At 46.4% G+C, this 17,445-nt stretch overlaps 1 protein-coding gene across 1 annotated transcript; it reads right to left on the bottom strand.

The window, feature by feature from the left end:
- Positions 1–956: 956 nt before the first annotated feature.
- Positions 957–10,071, bottom strand: POLR2K (RNA polymerase II, I and III subunit K). The gene is made up of 4 exons (XM_040354780.1): positions 9,920–10,071; positions 9,776–9,839; positions 3,287–3,379; positions 957–1,130 (listed from the first exon to the last, which is right to left on the bottom strand). The coding sequence occupies exons 2-4, from the start codon at positions 9,834–9,836 to the stop codon at positions 1,108–1,110; spliced, it is 177 nt and encodes a 58-aa protein (XP_040210714.1). The 5' UTR covers positions 9,837–9,839; positions 9,920–10,071; the 3' UTR covers positions 957–1,107.
- Positions 10,072–17,445: the final 7,374 nt, after the last annotated feature.

Here is a 17,445-nt window from a genome sequence, read left to right as displayed (position 1 = left end):
GCCGCCATAGTGAAGCACGGGAAAGCCGATCGCGACGGGGCGGCTATAAACGAATAGCCGCGCCGTCGTCCCGGATCGCTCCCCGAGGCTTACCGACCGCCGCATGTAGCGGGGGGGGGGTCCCGATCGGACCCCCGACCCACGTCAAGCAGAGGACGTACGGGTACGTACATGTGCCTGTCCGTGCCATTCTGCTGACGTATATCTACATGAGGAGGTCGGCAAGTGGTTAAGGGAAGAGGAGTGAGTTGGGACCTTATGGACCCCAGTTCTATATATATGGAGTACCTGTGTCACAAGGAATGTTTACATTCCTCGTTACAGCAATAAAAGTGATCCAAAAACAAAACCAATTTTTTTTTTAAAGCGGCAGTGTAAAATAAAATAAAAATAGCCCGCCCCCGCACAAAGGCGAGTGCAGGCATTGCTCCCACGCATACGCAAATCGTAATCAGCCCTCAAATGTGAGGTATTACCGCGATCATCATCTATCATGGGCAGTAATTCTAGCACCAGACCTCCTGTGCAAATCTAAAAAGTGGTAACCTGTAAAAGCTTTTAAAGTGCCCCCACCGATAGTAAAAGTGACATTGTTTGTTGCTATTGCACTTGGATGGGTTAGGGCTTCAGTTAGGCAGATACGGATACTGCCCATGTACATAATGCTTTCTATGTCCCAACTGGGAACCCCCACCGCCCAGCCCAGTGACACCAGAATTGCCTTACTTTCTTTTCAGGTGACAATCACCAAGACCAAAAGTAGATGCAATCCTCCCAAACTTGTACACCGCAATATATATATCTGATAAAATCACACCCCATGCACATTCTATCCAAAACTAGATGAAGTTTTAGCTCAACTTCCACCTCCTTGCTTTCCTCGTGCTTGATAAAATAAAGTGAATTAATAGAATTCCATACATATAAAGAAACAAAATTAATTCAACCAGACCATAAATATTTTAGGGCTTCAAACCTTTATTACAAACTTGTTATAATTTACAGATGCATACTGAAAATTGTTAAAAAAAAAAAAGGCATAAAATGAAAAAAAAAGAAAAAGAAGTATATAGGATATCCACATTGCATTACAAGTTGTCCATTCATTCAACGGGCATCAAAAACAACCACTGAGGATGGAGTTAAGAGAAAACTTAGGATACAAACATAGATTTTACCTTTCTAAATTATACTAAAGCTATTTGTACAGATGGTTTTAAGTTACATGATATTGAGATTAAACAAACATTAGGCCTCATGCATATTTGGCATTCTGCTGCAGGTGGAAGCACTGGGGCACTGCCCAGCCCTGCTGTTGTCAGTCTATAAAAAACACTTTAGGGCTACATTTCAAAAACTGGAGTGTGCAAAATCTGGTACAGCTCTGCATAGAAACCAATCAGCTTCCAGTTTAATTGAACAATCTGAAGTTAGAAGCCGATTGGCTACTATGCACAGCTGCACCAGATTTTACACCCCAAGTCACAGTAAATCAACCCCTCAAAGCTGTTGTGGCTGGACAGCACATTACGAAAACCTTAAAGGGGTTGTAAAGGTACAAATTGATTTTCCTAAATAGCTTAATTTACCTTAGTGCAGTCCTCCTTCACTTACCTCATCCTTCGATTTTGCTTTTAAATGTCCTTATTTCTTCTGAGAAATCCTCACTTCCTGTTCTTCTGTCTAACTCCACACAGTAATGCGAGGCTTTCTCCCTGGTGTGGAGTGTCGTGCTCGCCCCCTCCCTTGGACTACAAGAGAGTCAGGACGCTCTCTACGTTGCAGATAGAGAAAGGAGCTGTGTGTTAGTGGGCATCCTGACTCTCCTGTAGTCCAAGGGAAGGGGTGAGCACAACACTACACACCAGGGAGAAAGCCTCGTATTACTGTGTGTAGTTACAAACAGAAAGTGAGGATTTCTCAAAAGAAATAAGGACATTTAAAAGCAAAATCGAAAGATGAGGTAAGTGAAGGAGGACTGCACTAAGGTAAAGGAAGCTATTTAGGAAAAAAATAAAAAATAAATTGTACCTTTACAACCCCTTTAAGTAAGTAACTCATTACACCAACATGTGAGCATCTTGGGCTCCCTTTCCCATCTGAGCTTCCAGGACTACTCTCCCCTCAAATCCCCACTTCTTCTCCACTCTTTTCCATGGATTACTAATGCCTTGTTTCCACTGCACGTAACGGTTCGGGTCAGTAAGAATGGAGCGGTTAGAATGGGACTGGTCTATTCTCGTGAGCGTTTCCACTGCAAATCGGACCGTCAGGGACCATTCAGGGTTTAGAAAATGCCTAGCGCGTCCACCAATCAGTGGAATGTATTGTATCTCCGCCCTAATGGAACCGTTCCATTTCCTATGGCCCCACATATGAAGCAGGACCCAGAATGGTCCGGTACGATTCAGTTTAATGGCACACTTTCATAATGGAAACACCCAAAATAGCGAACCGTACCGAACCGATCCGCTCAGTGGAAACGAGGCATTAGTTAACTATTGTCTTTTTGTGCATCCACTGTTACCGCACAACACGCTTAGAAGAGACCTATCACCAGAAGAAAAGATAACTGGTTAAACCCCCAGGGGATCCTGTGCTCATATAATTCTGAGTGACAGCTCAGGAGGATAGGGGGCATGAGAGGCAGTGCACAAAGAGCCTACACAGCCCCTGTATCCCTCCATCCCTCCGCCTAAACTACCATACCGAACAACCCTCTACTGAGATGTCTCATCTCTCCTCTTTAGTTTACACAGAGTCTGGAGCTGCAACCCATTTTTCAGGGCACAGAGAGTGGAAACTGTTAGCTTGTGTTGTAAATGATTGCAGCTCAAGAAGAGTGCTTTTATTCACTAGTAACACAAGCCGACAACAGCACAAGCCAGGTACTACAGTAGGCCATCTCAGACTAGTGTAGTAGTCCGTTTCCTGGAGTTGGTCAATAAGGCTGGGTTTGCATAGCAGGAGAATATGCCTGGCTCTCTATGGAGCTGGTTCACATACCTCCGCAGCAGGTCCGTGCAGTTTTCAGGAAAAACGTGTGCTTATTTGGTCCGTTTCAGGTCTGAATTCAGCCTGAAATTGGACCTGAAACAGTGAACGAGGACCCTTGCTGTGTGACAGATGTGGCTCATATGTGAACCGAGCATAAGACTGAACAAACTCAGCCTAAAAAAAAGTTGGAAAGCAGTTCATAACCCTACACTGTTCTGTTATTATTGCTTTTAACCCCTTGAGCAAGCCTACTTTGTGGTCATATTAGTTTAGCGTAGTAAAAGGATACACCGTTTTGTTCTTTTCTTGTACATTATTCTGTAACCACATTCTCTGCATCTGATGGGATCCCTGGCTTTTATCTCATTTTCTGTGTGGCATTCTGGAACAAAGGAAAAGGAAAATGTTATGTCAAGATATATTGGTCAATTTTTGTGCAAGACTAGCAACATGGTTAGAGAATAACGGTCCCTTTATTACAGATATCCATTTGAAACCATTCGATTATCTCTAGTTGCTCAGTGGGACATACAAATATGCTCTTCCATGATCTAATGCAAAAGCAAATATAGTTTAACTAGAATTTTTTAGACCCCTTATCTGGGTTCTCATTGCTTTTTCATTTACCGTTGGTTACATTATCTGTGACTTTATACTCTTGTACCCTGGATATTGTATATTCTCTTATTGATGTATGGAACTTTTTGTTGAAAAGTCAAAAATTAACACCTGTCAAACTCAATTTTATTGTGGGCCCCATCAGCAGTATGCTTGCCTTCAAATGGCCAGTTTTATCTGTAATATGATAATATGTGCTTTAGACAAAGAGAAAAAACAAATGTTGGACAAATTAACCGTAGCATGGTGCTGTACAGCTCATTACTGAAAAGAAAAAAAGAAGCCCTCAACACTGCCAGGGTTAACCACTTGTTTTGTGTTTAAAGAGGAGGTACGGGGAAAAATAAATAAATGAAAAGCCAGCAGCTACACATACTGCAGCTGCTGGCTTTTAATAAATGGACACTTACCTGTCCTGGAGTCCAGTGATGTCGGCAGTAGGGTTCCCGGAGTGAAGCCGAAAGGCTACACTGCCGCTGCCATTGCGGGTAGGGCAACCCGGCAGTGTAGCCTTTCGGCTTCACGCCGGGAACCCTACTGCGCATGCGCGAGGCCCCGCTCCTCTCTCCTATTAGCCCAGCGGCCAGGGGAGGGGGAGGCCCCGCGGTGACGTCACTGCCGGACTCCCGGAAGTGGGAAAGGATACCTGTCAAAGACAGGTATCCTGTCCCCTCCCGAAAGGTGCCAATTGTGGCACCGGAGGGGGAGGAATCCAATAAGCGGAAGCTCCACTTTAGGGTGGAGCTCTGCTTTAAAGTGGAGTTCCAGGCTTTTTTGTTTAATAAAAGTCAGCAGCTACAAAAAGTGTAGCTCCTGACTTTTAATAAACAGACTTACCTGTCCCACGGTCCGGCGATGCGGCCACACAGAGCCCCGTGCCTCCACTGAAAGTGTGGGCACCCAGCTTTGACAGCTTGCGGGGTTCACAGCCAGGCACGCACTGCGCTCGGTGCCAGGGGGCGTGGCCTGACGCATGGAGCGGTAAGACGTGTCTGCTCGTAGCTCCCGGGTCCCTTGGCTCCACGAACCGCATGCAAAGCAGGAAACCCACCTAAAACACCGCTTGTGGGGAAAGACAAGCACCGGGCATCGAGGGGCACCCGTGGGAACACACAAGGAGGCGATCTCGAGAAGTTATTCGCTAAATCCAGGGCCGCTGCACAGCGCCGTTCGGAATCCAAGATGGCGCCAGCGCCTCCGTCTCCAGCCCGCTCTGAATCCTTCATATATACGCAGGTGAGCTCCCACAGCTGTTTCCCACTCCCTGAGGACCCTGTATTGCCCTCTATGCTCACCAGGAGCAAATCTAATGCATCCCTGGGCTCGGGTGACGGCTGGGACATGGAATCCCAGATGAGGTCCCTGCACAGCTAAATAAGATCCCTACCCACTAAAGCTGACTTTGAGAACTGTGTCCACAGAATTGAAAAGGCATACAAAAAGGAGATCTTGGATCTTAAAAAGGCCTCGCTTTGAGGATGTAGACAACACCCCTGACAGCCTCAGAAGCTCTCTGCAAGCTCATGACAAAATCCTCAACACGCACACCGTCATGCTGCAACAACTTGCCTACCAATAAGACAATATCGAAAATCGCAATCGTCGCAACAATATCCATACGCGGGATCCCCGAAACGGTTGACCCCAAGAATATGCCCACGGCCGTGACGGCGATTTTCAACCAACTGCTGAAGCGCCCTAAAAATGACCCCATTGAACTAGATTGCGTGCACAGGACCTCGGGGCCCTGAACCCCAGACCCCTCCTTTGTGCGAGATACATTATGCCGAGTTCACTTTTACAGGATCAAGGAGGAGAACATCATGAGAGCTGCGAGCTCTCAGACCACTATTCTCTTTAACCACGCCCCTGTGATGCTTCTCCCAGACCCATCTAGCCAGACGCAAACGATGAGGAAAGCGCTGAAGCCACTTACACAACTGCTACAAGCTAAAGAGATGAAATATCAATGGCGATTTCCCTTCCACCTCCAGGTATACCACGAGGGCAAAACTGCCATCTTCCGCACTCTAGGAGACTTGCCTTCCTTCCTTAGCACGCTGGAGCTTCCACAGGTCTCTCTCCCAGATTGGCCGTTTCACGTCTACTACTCCTGGTTTACCCTTTGCGCCTCAATGGCAGAAACAGGGCTGCAAACGCAGCTCCAGGCCTATGTCGCAACGCTCCGGATCTGTGCCCCAGCAGGATCCCAATGACTGAGATGTCCTGTTCATCCACGCTGATCTCTTGCCTCTACAGGGAATGTCCCTGTGTCAACGTAGGGTGAACGCAGACTTTATTTTTTCATGGTCTGCCTCTCCTCTATGCCCACTACATAGGTTTTTTTTTAGTTTTTCTCTCCTTCGAGACCTGTTTTTGGACTTATTTTTTTGGACTTTTGAACTGCCTCGTTCTATTAATGTTTTCTTATTTTTTTCCTCCTGACCACAGTTTGATCGTCCACTAATCGGGACTATTTAACCTGTTACGCATATGTCATTTTTCATTCCCTCTCTGCAGGTTATCCTGGTCGCCTGGCTGATACCCTGGGCCTCCTAAAATGTGAAGTTTTTTCTTCCTGTCCCGCTGAACATGGTTTTGTCCTGCTGACTCTCCCTGCCTATGTACTTTATGTTCCATTCACCCTGTGATATGTTGCATACCTCTTACAATTTGGTGTTTCTTGCAATCTATTGCATACCAATGTTATATGTCATCGTTCTAATGTTGTATTGCATTCTATATGGTTTTGACCTCTTATTTTTATCATCCTCCGTGGAGCCGGGGGCTTAGGGATTACTCTGCTCAGTGGGTTTCCCCTCATACCCCCTCTCGAGGCGAGGGACAACACCACCAAAACGATTCATCTCATATCCTTTATCCAACGTACGAATCAGAAAGCCTGCCTCCTCTCCTTCGACGCTGAAAAGGCGTCGATATGGGCCAATTGGAGCTTTCTCCAACTCTCACTGGTACAATTGGGTTTGGGTACTACTTTTATTTCTAAAGTGATGTACTTGTACTCCCGGCCGTCTGCCTCGGTTTTGGTGAATGGCACTACCTCCGAGCCGTTTGACATTACCAACGGCACCCGGCAGGGTTGCCCCCTCTCCCTCCTCCTTTTCGTCATTGTTATAGAACACCTGGCGTGTGCTATTCGTCAGAACGCCTCCATCCAAGGTATCCAAACACCCTCCGCCCACCATAAGCTGTCCCTTTATGCCAATGACCTCCTGGTTTATGTGCAGCACCCCCATACCTCCCTGTCTTCCCTTCTCCATTAATTTCAACGGTTTGGTTCCTTTAGTAATTTTAAGCTGAACGTATCCAAGACTGAGGCCCTCAATATTTCCCTCCCTGCCCCCGTGATGTCCTCCTTGCGGTCAAACTATTCTTTTCAATGGCAGGCGAAGGGAGTATCCTACTTAGGGGTCACCATCCTCTCCAACCTATTTTCCTTAAATTGTGTTCCCTTACTTTCTCGCATACGGAAGGACTTTGAGGAGTGGGGTGGTTCCCCCTTGCCGTGGTTTGGACGGATCAACACCCTCAAGATGGATACTCTACCCAAACTTTTATACCTCTTCCAGACAATCCCCATTCTGGTTCCTAAATCCTTCTTTACAGCCCTGCGCTCGCTAGCTATCAGATTTCTGTGGAACCAGGGGTTGCCTAGGGTGAAATACAAAATACTTACTCTCCCGAAGCTACAAGGTGGGGCGGGCCTACCCGCTTTTGACTCCTACTACAAAGCCACTCATGTGGCACGCATCAAGGTCCCATTGCTCAAGAAAGCACATGTACAGGGCCGTCTGAAGTCTGCTAATGAACATCTGAATGATTCAGAGAACTGGGTGAAAGTGTTGTGGTCAGATGAGACCAAAATCGAACTCCTTGGCATCAACTAAACTCATGTTTGGAGGAGGAAGAAGAATGCTGCCTATGACCTCAAGAACACCATCAAACATGGGAGGTGGTAACATTATGCTTTGGGGGAGTTTTTCTGCTAAGAGGACATGACAACTTCACCGCATCAAAGGGATGATGGATGGGGCCATGTACCGTCAAATCTTGGGCGAGAACCTCCTTGCCTCAGCCAGGGCATTGAAAATGGGTCATGGATGGGTATTCCAGCATGACAGTGACCCAAAACACACGGCCAAGGCAACAAAAGGAGCGTCTCAGGCTGATGTAGGCCAATACATTATCTAACACCAGTGGCGTCACTAGGGTTGGTGTCACCTGGTGCGGTAAAATATGGTGTCACCCCCCCAATAACCGTTTCCAAATATTTTTTACCCTACTGTTTGCTCTCTGTTCTCCTTTCTTCCCCTTTTCTCTCTCTCCCTATCCATCTTTCTTGTTCATTTAATCCCTTCTTCTTTCTCTCCATTTTTCTTTGTCCCCTCCCCCACCTCTCTTTCTCCAGAACCGGAATTCACATTTCAGGAGCCTATAGGCCAGGGGCGTACCTAGAGCATTTGGCATCCGGGGCGGATCCAATATCTGGCACCCCCCCACACGTTAAAATGTAAAAACACCACACGGTGCCCCCTGCATACCTCTGCATCCTTCAATATCTCTTTGTTACTACTGTGTACCCCTCTCCACAACTGCACCTCTGGACCCCTTTACATTGCACAGCCCCCTGCATCACTGGACCCCTTTACATCACATAGCCCCCTTCACCTCTGGACCTCTTTACATTACACAGCCCTCTGCATCACTGGACCCCTTTACACTACACAGCCCTCTGCACCCCTTTACATTACACAGCCCCCTGCATCACTGGACCCCTTTACACTACACAGCCCTCTGCACCTCTTTACATTACACAGCACCCCGCATCACTGAACTCCTTTACATCACAAAGCACCCTGCACCTCTGGACCCCTTTACATTACACAGCCCCCTGCATCATTGGACCCCATTACATCTCATAGCACCCTGCATCAGTGCACCCCTTTTACATTACACAACAGCCTGCACCTCTGGACCCCTGCATGTTACACAGACCCCCTTCAGTTCACACCCCCTTCAGTGCAGACACCCCCCCCTTAGTGAAACCCCCCCTCAGTGAAAAACCCCAGTGCAAACACCCCCCCCCTTCAGTGAAATCCCCCCCAAGTGCAAACACCCCCCCCCCCTTCAGTGAAATCCCCCCCAGGTGCAAACACCCACCCTCCCCATTCAGTACCTCAGATCATTGCAGCGACGCCGACGGTCACGGCACATGGACAGAAGGTCCCCTCGGCCCCTCCCCCTCTGTACACACAAACAGAGAGGAGGGGGAGGCGGCAGCGGCTTCACGCGGCTGTGCATGTGTGCCAAACACCGCTAACAGCCCGTGGCTGTGAGAGGAGGGGATGAATGGTGCCGCGGTGTCACCCCGCAACCCCCCCTCCTCTTGTACCGCGGCACTCGGCCTGACACTCCCCAGTGTGCCCCCGCCCCCCACATGTCAGCAAAACAAAAATAAATAAAATTTTTTTAAAAATCCTCAAATGTCAGGATGGTGTCACCTCTCTAGCGGGTGTCACCCGGGTGCGGACCGCATCCTCCTAGCAACGCCTCTGTCTAACACCAATACACTGCCCAATGGAGTCACTGTCAATCACTGGGAGGTACAGATCGATAAGATCACTCCCCAAATGTGCTTTCCTGTGATCTTGCGCGCTGAATATGCCGTGTCACACGGTGTGTCAGCACATCATCTTGCCGTACCCATCAAAAGTGTGCATTGTCACCCCAGCATAGGATGTACACAGGCGGACTTTAACTGCCAGGATCTGTGCAGGGAAATGTCTCACTGCCTGTGATTAGCGTTGCGGAGTGTCAGCTTCCTGGCGGGCATGTGGCGCTGTAAACACACCTGATCTCATCCTTAGTGAACACTGGAAGTTCAGGGAAGCGACACTGAGAGAGCAGGGGCCAGCAGCATTGAAATCCATAAACTGCCAGTGCTGGGATAAGAATATTAACAGTTTCTTGGGGAATTTTTTTTTTTTATACTCAATGGGTTAAACTAAACACACTGAGGGTTTTATACTACTTCAACATGTTATTTAATGTAGCTGAGCTGACTGAATAAGGCACAAGGATATACGAAGGGACCGGCCACTGATCTGCTGGTCACCTACCTTCACCAGCTCTGACTTACCTCCACAGATATAGATCATAGGCTGCTGCTTAGGAGGCGGACAATCCTTCGGTGGTTCCATAGCCTAAAATATAATAACAGATAATCATCATCGTCCTGTACAAGCAATAGTAATGTGTACACACTCCTAGAATCATCACCTACCGTACAGTCCGGCTATCAGTACACACCAATGTGCTCGGCGTACACTCTAAGGAGCACAATGGTGACATCACCAGAAAGCGCCGCGACGTCTCCCCCCCTTCCCCTAGCAGCGCGGAAGGCCCTGGTCGGCCATCTTTGTGTTGGGCATGCGCCGTTCTGTGCCAGTAATGGGACGGCTGTAGAAGCTGCAATTAAATATAAACATTCATCATTAAGCAAAAATTAACTCTATTTAAAAAATAAAAAAACAAAAAAAAAATTATTTGAACAGTCCCTATGAACTTGGTATTTGTAGCTGGGTAGTTTTTCATCTGCAGCAGTAACCTTACTACATGAGGAGGGTCAGTGTGATACAAATGTGAGATCACAGGACTCACTTATTTCCATACACTCAGCTACATGTACATTTATTTCCCATCATTTTAAAATAAATTCCAGGGACATATAATTGCTGAGCTAAGGTTCCATCCACACCTGAGCGACAAAACGCCTTAAGCGCGATGCTCAGATACGCTGGAGGGGAAAAATAACATTGTTGGCTATTGACATGGTTCACATCTCCACGCCGAACGCCGATCGCGTGAAGCTCAAACAAGTCCCGGACCCTTTTTTGTCGCGCGTAATCAGGCGGCTTCGTCGTTCGGCATAGCCGACAATGACATGTAAAAAACCGGGGTTAAAAACTAAGCGTTTTGTCACGGCAAATCGCGGTACAAAACGCTGCAATTTGTCGCGCCAAATCGCGGTACAAAACGCCGCGCTAAGGTGTGAATGCAGCCTTACACATCACATAGATGGAGCTTTGTTCCAATGACCTGTCATAGTTATTATTGCTTTTGACATTTGAACCACTTCCCAAGCGCCCCATAGTAGATTTAAAGCGGAGCTCCACCCATAACATCAACTTCACATTATTCAGCAGCAATAAACATAATCAATGAAGCTCTGCATATGCTGCAAAGCAGGGAAAGAACATCCATCACACCCCTTAGTAAAAACAGTACACGAAAACACTGGTTAGGCACACCTTAGATGTTTAACCCCTTCCCATAAGGTGTAGTACAGTGACAGTGCATATTTTTACTGTGTCACTGGTTCCCACAAAGTGTCAAAAGTGTCAGTTAAGCCTCATACACACGATTGGACTTCCATCAGACTTTTCCGTGGATTTTTGTCAGATGGGGCGTTGGCCGTGAACTTGATAGGCATACACACGGCAGAACTTTTTCAGCCAACATTCACCAAATCACATGGTTTTTCAGCTCTTTACCGACACCCTTTGGGAAACTTCTGCTATTGTTGTCTGATGTTTAGCACTGGTTCGAAGCAGTACACACGATCGCATGATCCTCCATCAGACATTTGTTGTCGGAAAGTTTGAGAGCATGCACAGCGAACATTTGTCCGTTGAAAAAAACGACAACAATTGTCCGATGGAGCATACAGGCGGTCAGCTTGTCCGATAAAACAGGTCCGTCGGACCATTGTTGTCGGAAATTCCGATCGTGTGTATTGGCATGAAGTGTTAAGCCCCATACACACGATCTGACTTTTTGACAACAAACTTCAAAATGAGCAAGTTTTCCCAAAAATCCGACCGTGTGTACGCTCTATCAGACAAACTTTTTCGGTTTTCATCAGACAAAAGTTTGCTCTGCAAACAGACAAACTTTTCGGCAACAAAAGTCCAACGATGCAAAGTCCTATTGTGTGTGCAGAAGTCCATCAGAAGTACAAACACGCATGCTCAGAACCAATGTTAAAATCAACCAACAATAGCAGAAGTTGACCAAAGGGTGGCGGTAAAGAGCAGAAAAGAGCTGAAAAACCATGTGATTTTGGGAAAGTTTGCTGAAAAAGTCCTGCCGTGTGTATGCATACCAAGTTCACGGCCAACGCCCTTCAAACAAAAATCCATGGAAACGTTTGTTTGAAGTCCAACCGTGTGTATGAGGCTTTAGATTGTATCACAGTCCCGCTATAAGTCACTGATCACTGCAATTACTAGTATATAAAAAAAAAAAAAAGAAAACACTATTTAAATTCCAGCATATATCACATAGTTTGTAGACGCTATAACTTTTGCGCAAACCAATCAATATACGCTTATTGGGATTCTTTTTATCAAAAATATGTAGCAGAATTTATGAAGAAAATAGATTATTATTTTTTTGGATGTTTTATAGCAGAAAGTAAAATAATTTAGTTTTATTATTTGTAGGTTTTTTTTTGTTTATAGCACAAAAATAAAAAACTAAGTGGTGATTAACCACTTAAGGACCGCCTCCTGCACATATACGTCGGCAGAATGGCACGGCTGGGCACATGTACGTACAGGTACGTCCTGCACTAGTACCCAGCCATGGGTCGTGGGCACGCGCCCGCGACCCGGTCCGAAGCTCCGTAACCACGGAGCCGATCGCCGCTGGAGTCCCGCGATTGGTCCCCGGAGCTGAAGAACGGGGAGAGCCGTGTGTAAACACGGCTTCCCCGTTCTTCACTGTGGCGGCTGCATCGATCTCGTCATCCCTTTTATAGGGAGACACAATCGATGACGTCACACCTACAGCCACACCCCCCTACAGTTGTAAACACAGGGAACACATAACCCCAACAGCGTTTACACATTTTTTGCTGTGAAAATGACAATGGTCCCAAAAATGTGTCAAAATTGTCCGAAGTGTCCGCCATAATGTCGCAGTCACGAAAAAAATCGCTGATCGCCGCCATTAGTAGTAAAAAAAAAAAAAATTATAAAAATGCAATAAAACTATCCCCTATTTTGTAAACGCTATAAATTTTGCGCAAACCAACCGGTAAACGCTTATTGCGATTTTTTTTACCAAAAACAGGTAGAAGAATACGTATTGGCCTAAACTGAGGGGGAAAAAAATGTTTTTATATATTTTCGGGGGATATTTATTATAGCAAAAAGTAAAAAAATATTGCATTTTTTTTCAAAATTGTCGCTCTATTTTTGTTTATAGCGCAAAAAATAAAAACCACAGAGGTGATCACATACCACCAAAAGAAAGCTCTATCTGTGGGAAAAAAAGGACGCCAATTTTGTTTGGGAGCCACGTCGCACGACCGCGCAATTGTCAGTTAAAGCGACGCAGTGCCGAATCGCAAAAAGGGGCAAGGTCCTTTAGCTGCATTTTGGTCCGGGTCTTAAGTGGTTAAATACCACTGAAAGAAAGCTCTATTTGTGGCGAAAAAAATGACAAATTGTATTTGTGTACAGTGTTGTATGACCGTGCAATTGTCAGTGAAGGTAACACAGTGCCGCATCGCAAACAATGGCCTGATCATGAGGGCGGGGGTAAAACTTCTGGAGGGAAAATTTTAATTTTGATTTCTAAACGCAAAACTTTTTTCCCCCATTTCAAATAGAGTAAGGAAGGGTTAAAACCTCTGTCAGTTTTATTTTTTTGGCCATGTGTGTCTCATTGCAGAGATTTCACTTCACTTAATATGTCATTTTAATACAGGAAGTGAGTGTAAATCCCTCCAAAGGGGATCACCAGAGCTAGTGTCCCCTTTGGAAGATTTCCACTTCTCTCCTCTCTATCCAATACAAACAAAATGTTGCAATTAGAGACACTTTAAAATAGAACTATTTGTAAAACATGTTTTCATTTTGTATAGGGTAAGGGAGGTTTATCACCCCAGTCGGGTTTTTTTTTTTTTGCCATCTGTCCCATTGGGGAGATTTCCCTTCACTTCGGCCCCTTTCACATTGGGGCGTTTTTCATGCGGTACAGCGCTAAAAATAGCGCTGCTATACCGCATGAAAAATCATGCCCTGTAGTGTTCAATGTGAAAGCCCGAAGGCTTTCACACTGAAGCGGTGCGCTAGCAGGAGCACTCCAAAAGTCCTGCTAGCCGCATCTTTACCGCGGTATAGGAGCGGTGTGTTCACTGCTCCTATACCGCGCCTTCCGATTGAAATCAATGGGAAAGCGCAGTAATACCGTGGTATTAACCCTTTTTCGGCCGCTAGCGGGGGTTAAAACCTCACCGCTAGCGCCCGAATATCGCGGTAAACACGACGGTATAGCCGCGCTACAAATAGCGCGGCTATACTGTCACCGCGGCTCCACGCTGCAATGTGAAAGCAGCCTTCCTGTCACATAACCAAAACAGGAAGCAAAAGGAAATCCCTCCAAAAATTGGGTAATCCCTGGTTGTTAATTTTTTTTTTTTTTACTGCCATTCAACCATCAGCTTCCATTCACACCTAGGCGTATATACGCCTGTAGTGCGACGCCGCTGCAGCCCCGAGATGCCAGAGGGATGATTTAACATGCACCTCTATGGAGATGGTTCACTTTAAAGCCTGCCGCCTGCCGCCTGAAAAAAAGTCCCGGACCTTTTTTTCAGGCGGCTTTCGGCGTTCATCATAGGAGATGTGAACCAGGCTGCATTCACAATCGCGGCGTTTTGTCGCCTCAAATCGTGGTACAAAACGCTGCTATTTGTCGACGCAATTCGCGGGACAAAACGCCGCGATTTTGTACGCCGAGGTGTGAATGCAGCCTTAGTGATGCTGCTTCTTAGGAATAGTGTTGTGGAGGGTCTTGTGGACAATATTAATGACTGGAGGGGTATTTTTTTACTGCCTCCACCAACCAGCAAATTTTACTGCAGCATCAATGAAAAGACACTATTTTATACTATTCACCCCCGCACTTTGTACATTGCACTGTACTTACACTCTCCTCACCCCTGTGAATTGTTCTTTACATTACATTCTCCTGCCCCCTGCATTTTGTACACTATGCTGTACTTTACACTCTCCTCATCCTTGCACTTTGTACATTGTGCTGTACATTACACTCTCCTCACCCCTGTGAATTGTTCTTTACATTATACTCTCCTGCCCCCTGCATTTTGTACACTGTGCTGTGCATTACATTCTCCTGCCCCCTGCATTTTGTACACTGTGCTGTGCATTACATTCTCCTGCCCCCTGCATTTTGTACAAAGTGCTGTGCATTACATTCTCCTGCCCCCTGCATTTTGTACACTGTGCTGTGCATTACATTCTGCTGCCCCCTGCATTTTGTACACTGTGCTGTGCATTACATTCTGCTGCCCCCTGCATTTTGTACACTGTGCTGTGCATTTCATTCTCCTGCCCCCTGCATTTTGTACACTGTGCTGTGCATTACATTGTCCTGCCCCTGCATTTTGTACACTGTGCTGTGCATTACATTCTCCTCACCCTTGCACTTTGTACATTGCGCTGTACATTACACTACCCTCACCCCTTTGAGTTATGCTTTACATTACATTCACCTGCCCCCTGCGCTTTGTACACTGTGCTGTACATTACACACTCATCAACCCTGCACTAGACAATTCTTACTCCTGAAATAGCTACAATGTGTCATATATAGCACAATGCTTTCGGTACGCTGTGTAATACAATACACACTCCTTACCTCTGTGCTATGTACACTCTGCAATACATCACACACTCCTTCCTCCTGCAATCTCTACACTGGGTCATACATTGCACACTCCTTACCCCTTGGCTATACATTACCCACTCCTTACCCCTGCACTATGTACACTGTGATATACATTACACACTACTTACCCCTGTGCTATACATTACACACTTCTTACTCAAGCATTATGTACACTGTGATATATATTACACAATCCTTACTCCTGAAAAATGTACACTGGGGGTTATTTACGAAAGCCAAATCAACTTTGCACTACAAGTGCACTTGCAAGTGCAGTCGCTGTAGATCCAAGGGGGACATGCAAGGAAAATAAAGAACAGCATTTTAGCTTGCACATGATTGGATGATAAAATCAGCAGAGCTTCCCCCAATTTCAGATCTTCCCCTCAGATCTACAGCGACTGCAATTCCAAGTGCACTTTCAGTGCAAAGTGGATTTCCCTTTCATAAATAACCCCCCACTGTGTCATACATTGCACACTTCTTACCCCTGCTTTAGGTACACTGTGCTATACATTACACACTCCTTACCACTACACTGTGCTATACATTACACACTCCGGACCTCTACATTTTGTAACCTGTGCTATTCATTAAACCCCCCGTGACCTCTGCACATTATGCTTTGTTGTATGTTACCTACTTCTGACCACTGCACTCTATACTCTGGCCCAGATTCACGTAGATGGGCGCAAAATTGTGCGGGCGTAACGTATCTCATTTACGTTACGCCGCCGCAAGTTTTTCAGGCAAGTGCTTTATTCACAAAGCACTTGCCTGTAAAGTTGCGGCGGCGTAGCGTAAATCACCCGGCGGAATTCAAATTTGGCGGGTAGGGGGTGTGTATCATTTAAATGATGCGCGTCCCCGTGCCGAACGAACTGCGCATGCGCTGTCCGTCAAATATCCAAGTGTGCATTGTTCTAAATGATGTCGCAAGGACGTCATTGGTTTTGACCTGAACGTAAATGACGTCCAGCCCTATTCACGGAAGCCTTACGCAAACTACGTAACTTTTTAAATTTTCGACGCGGGAACGACGGCCATACTTAACATTGGCTGCGCCTCATATAGCAGGGGCAACTTTACGCCGGGAAAAGGCTAACGTAAACGTCGTAACTTTACTGTGTCGGCCGCGCGTACGTTCGGGAATTCGCGTATCTAGCTAATTTGCATACTCGACGTGGAAATTGACGGAAGCGCCACCTAGCGGGCAAAAAAAAATTGCGTATAAGATCCGACGGTGTAAGAGACTTACGCCTGTCGGATCTAATGGATATCTATGCGTAACTGATTCTAAGAATCAGTCGCATAGATACGACGGGCCAGATTAGGACTTACGACGGCGTACATGGCGCTGCGCCGTCGTAAGTCCTTTGAGAATCTGGGCCTCTGTGTCGTACATTACATACTCCATGCCACTAAATTGAATGACCTAGAAAAGCTGGAAGTCCATAGATGCATTGGTTGTCCTAGGTCAGTGACTGGGGTTACCCACCTGATCTGTGTGGCCAGTAAAAGGAGAACCTAATGCACCTTTGATGTGGGTTTCAGCAAATCGCATTACATGGAGTTTAGTGGTAATGCATATCTTTAGCTGGATTCAGGTACGGCGGCGCATCGTTGCGGCGACGTAGCGTATCGTATTTACACTACGCCGTCGTAAGTTTGCAAGGCAAGTACTGTATTCACAAAGTACTTGCCTGCTAAGTTACGGCGGCGTATCGTAAATGCGGCGGGTGTAAGCGCGCCTAATTCAAATTTGGCTGAGGGGGCGTGTTTTATGTTAATGGGGGGTGACCTGACGTGATTGACGTTATTAGCGTAAATGGGGCCGGCGTAAGCGCGCCTAATTCAAATGAGGATGAGGGGGGCGTGTTTTATGTAAATGATTGTTGACCCGACGTGATTGACGTTTTTTACTAACGGCGCATGCGCCGTCCGTGTACATATCCCAGTGTGCATTGCGGCAAAGTACGCCGCAAAGACGTATTGGTTTCGACGTGGACGTAAATTACGTCCAGCGCTATTCACGGATGACTTACGCAA

Source organism: Rana temporaria, chromosome 5 (assembly GCF_905171775.1).
Source record: "Rana temporaria chromosome 5, aRanTem1.1, whole genome shotgun sequence".
NCBI classification, from domain to species: domain Eukaryota; kingdom Metazoa; phylum Chordata; class Amphibia; order Anura; family Ranidae; genus Rana; species Rana temporaria.
The sequence above is the reverse complement of the archived record's forward strand: the minus strand, read 5'-3'. Positions and strand labels throughout refer to the sequence as shown.

Coding starts and splice junctions, on each gene's coding strand:
- POLR2K (XM_040354780.1), bottom strand. CDS start 9,836: ATGGAACCACCGAAGGATTGTCCGCCTCCTAAGCAGCAGCCTATGATC. Junction 3,380..9,775: donor TATGATCTATATCTGTGGAG/GTAAGTCAGAGC, acceptor CCTTTGTTCCAG/AATGCCACACAGAAAATGAG. Junction 1,131..3,286: donor CAAGAAAAGAACAAAACGGT/GTATCCTTTTAC, acceptor CTCCATCCTCAG/TGGTTGTTTTTGATGCCCGT.